The sequence below is a fragment of the Aphis gossypii genome, chromosome 2 (assembly GCF_020184175.1).
Source record: "Aphis gossypii isolate Hap1 chromosome 2, ASM2018417v2, whole genome shotgun sequence".
Classification (NCBI taxonomy): domain Eukaryota; kingdom Metazoa; phylum Arthropoda; class Insecta; order Hemiptera; family Aphididae; genus Aphis; species Aphis gossypii.
In genome coordinates, this window is record NC_065531.1 from 21494806 (window position 1) to 21505251 (window position 10446).

Sequence of the window (10446 nt, forward strand, 5' to 3'; positions counted from 1 at the left end):
ATTAACTAACTGATTAATTTCAAACTAAATTTCTATATTTTGAATAATATTTTCACATCAATACATATAAATACTACTCTAAAAACTCAAAATTGCCTATAGAATTCTCTTTGATTATGTTAAGCGTAACATTTTGTACATATTTTAAAAGTCAACTCATTTAAAATAATTTCCACTCCTCAATCTCAACCTACAGAAAACTGAAAAAATAATGTTAAAAGAGTTCATAATATCTATTGTCAATTGATATTAAATAGAAATTATTATTATTATAAGTGTATAGAATAAAAGCATTAAAAGCAAGTTTTTTTGTTTTTTACTCATCTTAAATGAGTTGATAAAGAAATTGTTTAAAAATAATTATAATATAAAATTAAAACTAACAGCCGATAACATCAATAAATATATTAAAATATAATATAATGTTCGTATGATCTCATAACTATTAATATTTTAGAAAAAACATGAAAAAATAAAATAATTAGTAAATCATAAAAGTTTTTTCAAAACACTTAATTTAATTACGAGTATGTACACATTTATCTAATTACAAATAAAAATTTAGAACACATAAGCAAAGCAATAAGAAAAATAAGTAATAAAATGAACACATTCAATTGTTTTTCATTTATTTACCAATCTTACTTATTGTAATAATATTTTGTAAAAAATAAAATAAATATTAAGTCTTTTTTTAAAAAAATGTTAACACTGCGACTAACATTATTTTCTTTTAAGTTAATGTTATATAAAAAAAAAAAACACATGGCACTTGGCAAATATATTTAAATCACACAAACACACGTACATAATAAACTATATGCATTTGATTTTATATTAACAATCTATTTATATAAAATAATTAAAACCGCTAAAGCTGACGATTAAATGTTCTTTTTTGGAAACTTAGCTAACAGTGCTTTTAATATTATATAGCATCACAAAAGTTATACAAAATTGCACTGGGATCTAAATTAATATTTCAACACATCAGTTTTAAAATAGAAAAAAAAAATTGGTTATATAGTTAAAAAAAATTAAAATTAAAACGCAAAAAAAAATCACACAAATCAATAAAAAAAAAAACCCAACTTATTTACACGAAAAAAAATATAAAGCGATTAATTAAAACCCAATCGTTTGAGTGTGCTTTTCCTGGCCAATCTTGGCATTGCATCGTTGTGACAAGCCCATGTTTTTGATTTAGATCTAAACCTTCTTAGATCTGAGGTATGAGCTGGATCATACATTGATCGATAGCTAGACGGTACACACAAGTTACTGTGTTGACTGAAAAATTTACAGTATCCACCATCGAGCAAATACATTTCTGGATAGTCCAAATAAGGATAGCACATACTGTTCTTTTGACGATCTGCATTACGCAAGTATCGTGACCTATAATATAAGCAATATGGGTTATTAATTACTTTGATTTAATTAAAAAAAAAAATGAATGTGAAATAGTTTGATTATATTTAATTAGTACTATAGAATTTACATATTTTATTTAAAAGTTATTATAAAATAATTGTGCTACATAAGTATTAAGTGTAGTGGATTAAATTAAGATTTTTATGATCAATAATAAAGTTTGTTCAACAGTTCAACTATAAAGGTAACTCATAACTAGGGATAACTAGTTAGAATAACTCTGGATTTATATTCTCTAAATATGTCTAAAATATGATGATTATATTCTCTAAAAAAACTGCAAATATTCTGTTTATATTTTATTCTCTTATAAAGTTCAAAAATAAGCAAAATTATGTAAAAAAAAATTATAGTACTTAGTAAATCCATTTGCTGTAAATGATCCAACAACTTTTTCTGGGTACCTCTTAATTGAAAAACTTTTTCCTATGAACCCGGTGTTCAATAAATTGTTCACAATTTTTACTATTGTGAGACTGCATGTACTCAGTAACATTATGTAAAAAAAATAGTATAAAACCTAATACTATTGTAGCCTTACAAGTGATATGTTTTTATGTGTTTAAGGGTATAATTAAATAATTAGAATGAAGCCTAGATTACAAACACTACTATAAATGGAATTGAAAACAGTGTAATCGTATACGGGAAATTAGAAGGACGGCATCTAGTGGAGTACATAGATTTACATTAACACTATTAACATTAAGAGATACTCCAATTTTTCACCAATTTAATTGACATAACAAGGCCTTCTTGTAAATGTACACAAGGCTATATCGAGGATATCAATTTTGAGAATAATCTTATAATCATCAGCAAAGCATAGACGCTTCTAGCACTGAGAGATATGAGAGACACTGTTTATAAATAGTATAAATAAGATAGGAGATAAACAATTGTCACATTAGTTAAATACTTAAATGTATACTTTAATTTTAGTAGCTAATTATTTTTAATATTTAAGAATATTTCATAGCAGCCATTTTAAGTTTGAATATATGTCCACATTTCTTACCCTTAATTAAGTTGAATACACTCAAAAAAATAATAAAAATACAGACACTACTTATTTAACCTAACTTAGTTATGTATTCATTTTAGTCTATTATAATTATTAATAAAATATTAAATACATTAAAAAATTATACTCACAGACTTGGACCTCTTTCTGATGAAAATTCACAGTGAAATATCAAAACATTTCTCTTTGCACTAAAGTTATCAGATTTGTGAGATTTTTTACCTAACTTGTCTTCTGTATAGTTTTTAAATAGTTGCTCTTTAGTAAATATGTTGATTGCACCTCTTATATGACCACCTTCATACTCATAGGGGTATCTACAAATAGGATTATTTAAGTACATTTCTACTTACAACATAATATTTAAATTACCGGCAATCTATTATAAGATAAGAGTCAATATGATCATTGAATGAGCCTTCCAATAAACGAGCTAATGTATCAGGAGATATGCTACGAAGATCTGCATGACGACCGAATGATAACAAGGGCAATATAAATGATTGACTGAAGTCACCAATTAAATTTGCTCCATTATCCTCTGTAGAAAAAAAGATAAATATTTTTAAAAGTTTTAAAACTATTGTGTGATTTTAATAATAGGAACCAAATAAATTATTTAAGAATATAATAATAAGCAAGATTCAGACTTTAAGCATTATTTTTTTGCTTAATACAATATTTAGCAGAATGCTTTGCAAATTTATCATTATACTACAGTATCAAAATACTTATTTCTATAGTTTATGTTTAATTTCTTTTTATTAGTTGTATGTTATATTTTTTACTTAATTCTAACAAACAAAAGCCATTGATAAAATAATTTGTTTTTGCAATCTTAGAAAAGAGTGGTCAAGTGAGTAACCTTTGCTGTATAGGTCACTATAATAGATGTATTAAATTTGAATCCAATGATAGATATCGTTGTATACGAAAAACAATTTAGAACAGAGATGATTTGTCACTCTAGGATATATTTTCTAGTGGTTGGTGAAAAATGTGGTTTATGTTTTAATGATCTGAATACACTAAAATGTAAGTTCTTTTATAATTATTGTAAGAAATTTATGGAAAATCTTGTACTAAATTTTTAACTCTTAGCTACTTATACAAAAACTTATATGAATTATACCTACAAAATAATTTGCAAAAACGTTATTTTTAACGTTTATTTCGTAAAAATTTGAACTATAAACGCTTATAAAAAAAAATTGTGACTAACGATTTTTAATTTTTTTTAGCAACAATAAGAACAATTTATAAGGAACCTTGTATTAAATTTTCAAGTTTATTTGGTCATCAAAAATTGTCAATCAAATATTTATGATTATTCATTATTTATACAACCTTTTTATATAAGATATTCTGCTCAATAGCAGTTAAAAATTAAGACAAAAATAATATTTTTGAAAAGATATCTACTGATTTTGAATTAACTATAATATGAATCACTGATATCCTATATAGAAATCTGTGATATGAACTGATTATGAAGTGATACTGACAGTTATCATAATTACCTTAACATTTTTTTAACAAATTAATATAATTTAAATTTAAACTTTTCAACTAATGTATTTATTTCATTTTCAAGATGTTTAATAAAAAATAAAAAAATTAGATTTATAATGGAATTACTTACCTTTCTCAAATGCAGCTTTTATTGTGTCTTCAGTAGTTGAAAAAGATCTTTGTAACTTGGAAACACTGTTTTTGCAAAATCCATAGTCAAAAAGTGTAGTTTTCTTATGTGATACAGGAGCAGTTAAAGAAGTATTTCCAGTGTTTAATCTTGGAGAATTAAATGAGATTGAAAGATCAACATTAGGCTTTAACCTTTTGGATACAAACGATGACTCAGGACATTCAAAAACAAAATCCTATTTGTAAGAAAATACATTGGTTAATTGAAAAACAATATTATATTATACACTAATAAAATAAATATTTACAATTTTTTGAGTATTCTCTGAATCATATTCAGAATTTCTTCGTCTGACTATAGGTTTTATTACCGGTGAATGTAATGAAAAAATATCTCCATCAATCAATGTATTGAATTCAGTTGGAAGTGAATCTTGAGACTTCAATCATCAATAATAATTAAATTATAGTATTAAATTATAATGTATTATTATTTATTATTTACTTGTCTTCTTGGAGAATTGACATCATCAAATGGATCATCTATTTCTGGGATTTCTTTGTGACAAACATTTAATGATGAGTTTTTCTTGACAATTACACTTTTGGGTTCAAATCTACAAACACAGCAAAATATATCAATCAGCTGAAAATATAAATCCAAAATTACTGATTTTAGGAAAATACCTAGTTAATGATCTGGAATCTTCAGAAAGCACGGAAAAAAAGCCACTGTCTTGTGAATTTGGATTATAATCTTCTAACGGGTGACGACCTCTTGTGTTACGACTGTGCATCAAAAACTAAAAAAAAAGTATACAGAATGACTATTAATTAAATTATCTATTTAAGTTTTAATAATTAATATAAAATAAAATTACTGTTGGACTTGATTGGGATGGTGATAACATTGTTTTAGAGACTATCGCATCTGCACACATAGTTGTGTTTTCCTTCTCAACTGGACTGTTTATCATTTTTGATGCATCAAAGTTTTCAATGTAGAACTTTCATTTATATTTTTTAAATAATCTTTAATAGTATAATACATAATTAAATATTTAAGTCATGAAAATATTCAATGTAGTACAAACATCTATAAAAAATAACATAATTTACCTGGTATTCGATGAGCCGTTTATATCGCGGTCTATTGTTTCATTTGTTCGATTGAAAATAAAAAATCATTTTATTAAACAAAGTTCAACAATAAAACTGTTTTAACACGGATTATTTAAAATTTAATATCTATTAACGTATTACCTTAATCATCAAAACAGTAATAATTAATGAAAACAATAAATATTTAGTATATCAAGCAGGCGGAATCTATACAAATAATAGAGAGAAAGAGAATCATAGGTGAATAGAAGTTATTATTAATGTACTATCGTCGTCGACAAAACAATACCACGTTTTATTCATTAATTGTCCATGAATCTGTCGTGTACCCAGAAAAATCAAAAACGAGTTATTTACATCAAATTTTTCAGATATAAAAACACATGACACGGTGTAAATACCACGGATTAGATAGGTATGATCACATGTTCACTGATACGCATTTCCTCCACCAGACCCATATTAATTACCTAGTTCTCCGCATCTCATTGGTCGTTCGTGTTACCGGATTATTGAAATTAAATTACGAGAGTAGAAGTAGGCGTGGTGCGCTGGATCAGACGATAACGCGTACCGATGTGATCATACCTACAGCACGGCCGGCGAAAAATGAGCCGCGATACCAGTGCTCCGGGTGGCCGAATTTCGTCAGGGTTACTAAAACTTTTTGTCACCGCTCGCCTTTCACTCGCCGTACCACTCCGTACCCCGCCATAGTTTCAAACGAAGAACCCCTGGTTACGCTAAAATTCACCGTTAGTAACACGACGGTCACGGCTCATTTTTCGCTGGCTGTACCGTATCTACTATCTAATAATTATTAATTAATATCTATTTTGTCATGGTGAATACCTCATATAGTCATATTATACACAAAATCTAAAGAGAATATTATAAATGTTGAAACATTATCCCGTACATACATATTCCATAATCAATATTACTGCCAAAATCACGATTTAAGGTAATATCACAGAATATAATAACGTTTGAAGTTTGGCGGAATTTTGTCTATTTTAGTCACGGAATAAGATAGAATGGACCGGTAATGGTAGTGACGGCGAGGTGGTGGAGTCTGATCCCCAAATGTTTCTGCCCCGCTCATAAAGTTTTACTCTATGATTACGCGCTACTGCGCTAGTCCACACCGCATCGTTTTTTCAGTACTTCGCCCGACACTGCCAAAACTCTTCTTTATAGATCTTGAGTCCATTATATCTTAGTCCGTGGTCTATGATATAGAACTAGATAGCGAACTCCCTCTATCAATTGAAGTCAGGTTTTTCGGTTGGCATTATATGGTAAATATTAATTATGTATGATGTCCAAACAAATGTTTAAAAAAAATTAAAAATATTTTATATAAATCATTTTTCATTTATTTCTATATTTTACCATTAAAAACGATGTTATTCCTGTACATTTTGTAGAGGAAATATAATGTTTTGCCAACCGAAAAAATGGCTGAAACTGATACGCGAGCTTTAATGTTTATAATAATATACACAATGTACGAGTTCCTCGTCTAGTTAGTATAAAAGTCTGTGGTTTATTTGCTGAAGTATAATCACGGAATAGATGAAATTTCATCTATATTCTAGTGTGGTGTGACACACCGTCTGGTCAAAACGCATCAGTTTTACCCGGACCCGCTAAAACGCATAGTGTGGCACGGTCTTAAGCCACTAAGCAATAAATTCAATAACAAAATATATGAATCGTGTATCCGTGATTTATGATCGATCTCAATAGTTTTGTTAATTAATTTATCCGAAGTATTTCTAATATCTGCGATTTGCCATGAATTCATTTAATTTATTACGTAAAAATGTCATAATATCATTATAATTGTTTTTGGTTTGTTTTAATTGTTTTCGTTACTGTAGCTTGATTTTTTAATATATTAAGCGCAGCCTTTTCTGATTGTTGTAATTGTAAAACATTATATGTGTTTGTTTCTATGCAATTATTATCACATATTCTAAACAAAATATTTGCTAAATTACCTACTCCGTCAATAAACCCTTTCCTTCCCCTTTTAGAAGGATGCCCTAACGCTTTTATAGTATTTACTCTGTTGTGGCATAAGGTATTTTTATGTAAACATTTTTTATTTAGAATTTCATTCGTTAAGCCTGTGAACACTGTTTTAAAATTTTGACAGATAACATTACATTTTGATTGAAACATTTCATTTTCTAAACAATATTGTTTTGTGCTATCTAAATATGACGTATCGAATATTTTTTCTCTTTCATTATAAACTGTTAAAGATTAACATTTGTCAGTAATGTCCATTGTGTGTTTATGATCCTGATGGATCCTTTATTTTCAAAATAAAGTTCTGAGTAGGTGCTCACATGTGTAATATTGTCAAGTGCTTGTTATGTTCCGTGTGTTGGACGTTGGTGTGTGTAAAATGAACAGACGTAACATGATAAACCTATAATAGTTTTAATATTTTACATATCGCTTGTTCGTTTTTTTTTTTTTTTTATTAATTAAATAGTTTTATTTTTATCTGATAATAATTTAAATATATACCTATTTTAATCCTAACATTATATTCATATATATATATTTCTTAATCGTTTGTTTCTTTAAACAATTGTAAATGATTCATATACGTACTCGTGTCTCGTATTATTTTATTATTTTTCAATTTTTCGAATGCACATTGATGTGCGTCCTCACAAACAAATTTTGTATTTTTCTTTAAGATTCCTGTTAATGGTTTTGCAATTTTTGCGAATTCCTCAATAAATCGTCTGTAATACCTTTGGGCTTTGAGTCCTAAAAATGCTTTTTTATCAGTCGTATTTTCGGAACCGGTACATTCTTAACACGTTCAATTTTACCCACGTCAGGTTGTACTGCGTCTACTGACAGTTTGTGCCCTAAATAAACTACCTACTTATTTTCTCAAAAATTAACATTTATGTGGTTACCCCGTTGACTATCCATAATTTATCGTTAATATTTTTTTTTATCGATTATTATTATATTGTCATTATTATCTATTTCTTTATTTGAAATCGATATTATTAAAATATTATTAGATCTTGGTGGTTATTTTATTGTGTTCTCTTTATTTTCCTTTTCAATTACCATATGACCTTTTTTTAAATTAAGCGTAATATCATTTTTGTTCAAAAATGGACATACGTTGCGTCAGCCCAATCCATTTTAAAATATTGGAAAATTTTTGCACCAATATTTAGCATGAATTTGCATGATATTGGTTTAACGGTTAAATCCAAAATTTGATGAGCTGACGGAACGTTGCGCTATCTAACGGTAAAAACCGCAATCTTTCGATTATGGGTTTGGCTGGAAAAATAACTGGTAACGACTAAACGACAACTGTTTTTTAACCAATAGAAAATTGTCCGCTTTACCGGTTATACTCAGTTCTTCGGATATTTTATTCCATGCTTCGGATTTTTTACTACATTTTTATAATTTTCATGAGATGTGTCGAAGAAGTACACATACTTTCTTACTTGCCCGATGAGCATTTTAGTTTATTCAGTCATTTTAAAAATATAATATAATGAATGGCATATTAGTGTTTTATTATTTTATTCATCTTTATGTAGGTAGCGTCTTTAATAAACATAATATTATACGACTATACGAGGTGATATTGCGGTGTTATATTTATTACATAACATTTGGGTACTTGGGCGATACCACAAATTAAATAAATATTAAATAATAGTGAAAAAATTATTACGTATTTTAGTATTTACGCCACGGCGATTAGACTATCTAAAACCGTGATTTACGCGAACACGTAAAATACGGCCGTAGCGACTGGTCATAATAATATAATCCGGTTTTATGCAATTATTAAAATATTGGGCGTCATTATCATTACTTTTGTACTTTGTAGCATACATTTAAGTTTCGTGGAAGTTCATGGCTCACACACACTAACGTTTATTTACTTCACATACACATACACGCCACTAGACTAGTAAATGTAGATAATTGCCTATACACAACTCTTTCTTCAGGGGCGGCTCGTTAGGGGAGACTTTGAGACTGAGTCTCCCCCTTAAAAAAACCCAGTTACTTGTAAATAATAATTAATTAAAATAATAATGCATAAAAATATTTTTATTCGAATTGAAAATATAATATTATATAATTTATATCGTTTTCTTTGTTTATTATTTTAAATTGAAAGCAACCAAATCTAAAACCTTTAAATAGTTATTTTAATAGAAATGCTATTTTAGTTTTATCGATGACGGTGACGGTCGCCGTTACAGTGAAACTGCCGCCCGACAGTCTCAATCATAACATGTAAAATGGTACGGCCGGTTCGATGGAGGGCCGGAGGGGGCAGGGAGAATAAGCTGCGTATTATAGACTCTATTGAGACTGGGTTCACTACAATAATTGCCGTACCGCGCGCCGTTCTTAGTCGCTGATCGCTGTCATAATTTAATGCATTTTTATGATTTAATAACTATAACACGTTTACTACAGGGTTTTATACTATCTTCTATTTGATATTTGTTATATTTCTAATTATTTTAAAAATGCAAAAATACAATATAATAGACATATTATTAATTAGTGGTTTTAATACTTTAACTTACGAACAAAAAAATCAAATTAAACTTAAAAATATTAACTAAATATGTAATACTATAATATTATTAGATTTTCAATAACAGGGGTTTTCTTGTTCGTTGTTGTACGTAGTTTATGTTATATAATTTTAAGTCTCCCCAGAATATTAACTCACGAGCCGCTACTGCTTAGAAATTGTTAAGTTTTCACTGTGCTCTCTCCAAAAGCCTGAATTACTCATTCCACACATTTGCAACACGTATGCAGGTGTCACTGTTTGGATGGCTGTTATGATTATTTATTTTAATTTTTCAATGTTAGCCTGCAGGAGTAGGGTACAAAATAATTACACCCATGACAAAACAGATAGGTAATGTCAGCAAAATACGATTTTCGGAACGGTTAGCACTCCCCACCCTTCCCAGCCATAGTCGTGATTCGCCTACTAACCATTTTGGCATGAGGCGAACTAGTTTTAAGACGGGGTGTGGAGTGGTCGGAGAACACAATGCGTATCACTAAGTTGCTAACAATCTAATATATATATTATATCTAGTTTGTCATATCTGACATATCTATACCCTTTACATGTATAGAAAAAAAATAAATAATAATGTATATTATAGAAAAAATTCACG

The 10446-nt window shown here is 28.3% G+C and overlaps 1 protein-coding gene across 1 annotated transcript; it reads right to left on the reverse strand.

Moving 5' to 3' along the window:
- Positions 1–768: 768 nt before the first annotated feature.
- On the reverse strand, positions 769–5639 carry LOC114119515 (M-phase inducer phosphatase-like). The gene is made up of 9 exons (XM_050201530.1): positions 5222–5639; positions 4984–5134; positions 4790–4905; positions 4608–4719; positions 4411–4542; positions 4101–4338; positions 2831–2999; positions 2590–2775; positions 769–1398 (listed from the first exon to the last, which is right to left on the reverse strand). Exons 2-9 carry the CDS (start codon positions 5077–5079, stop codon positions 1122–1124), a joined length of 1326 nt encoding a protein of 441 aa, XP_050057487.1. The 5' UTR covers positions 5080–5134; positions 5222–5639; the 3' UTR covers positions 769–1121.
- Between the last annotated feature and the right edge of the window lie 4807 nt (positions 5640–10446).

Coding starts and splice junctions, on each gene's coding strand:
- LOC114119515 (XM_050201530.1), bottom strand. CDS start 5,079: ATGATAAACAGTCCAGTTGAGAAGGAAAACACAACTATGTGTGCAGAT. Junction 3,000..4,100: donor AAAAGCTGCATTTGAGAAAG/GTAAGTAATTCC, acceptor TTTTTTCTACAG/AGGATAATGGAGCAAATTTA. Junction 2,776..2,830: donor TATCTTATAATAGATTGCCG/GTAATTTAAATA, acceptor TCCTATTTGTAG/ATACCCCTATGAGTATGAAG.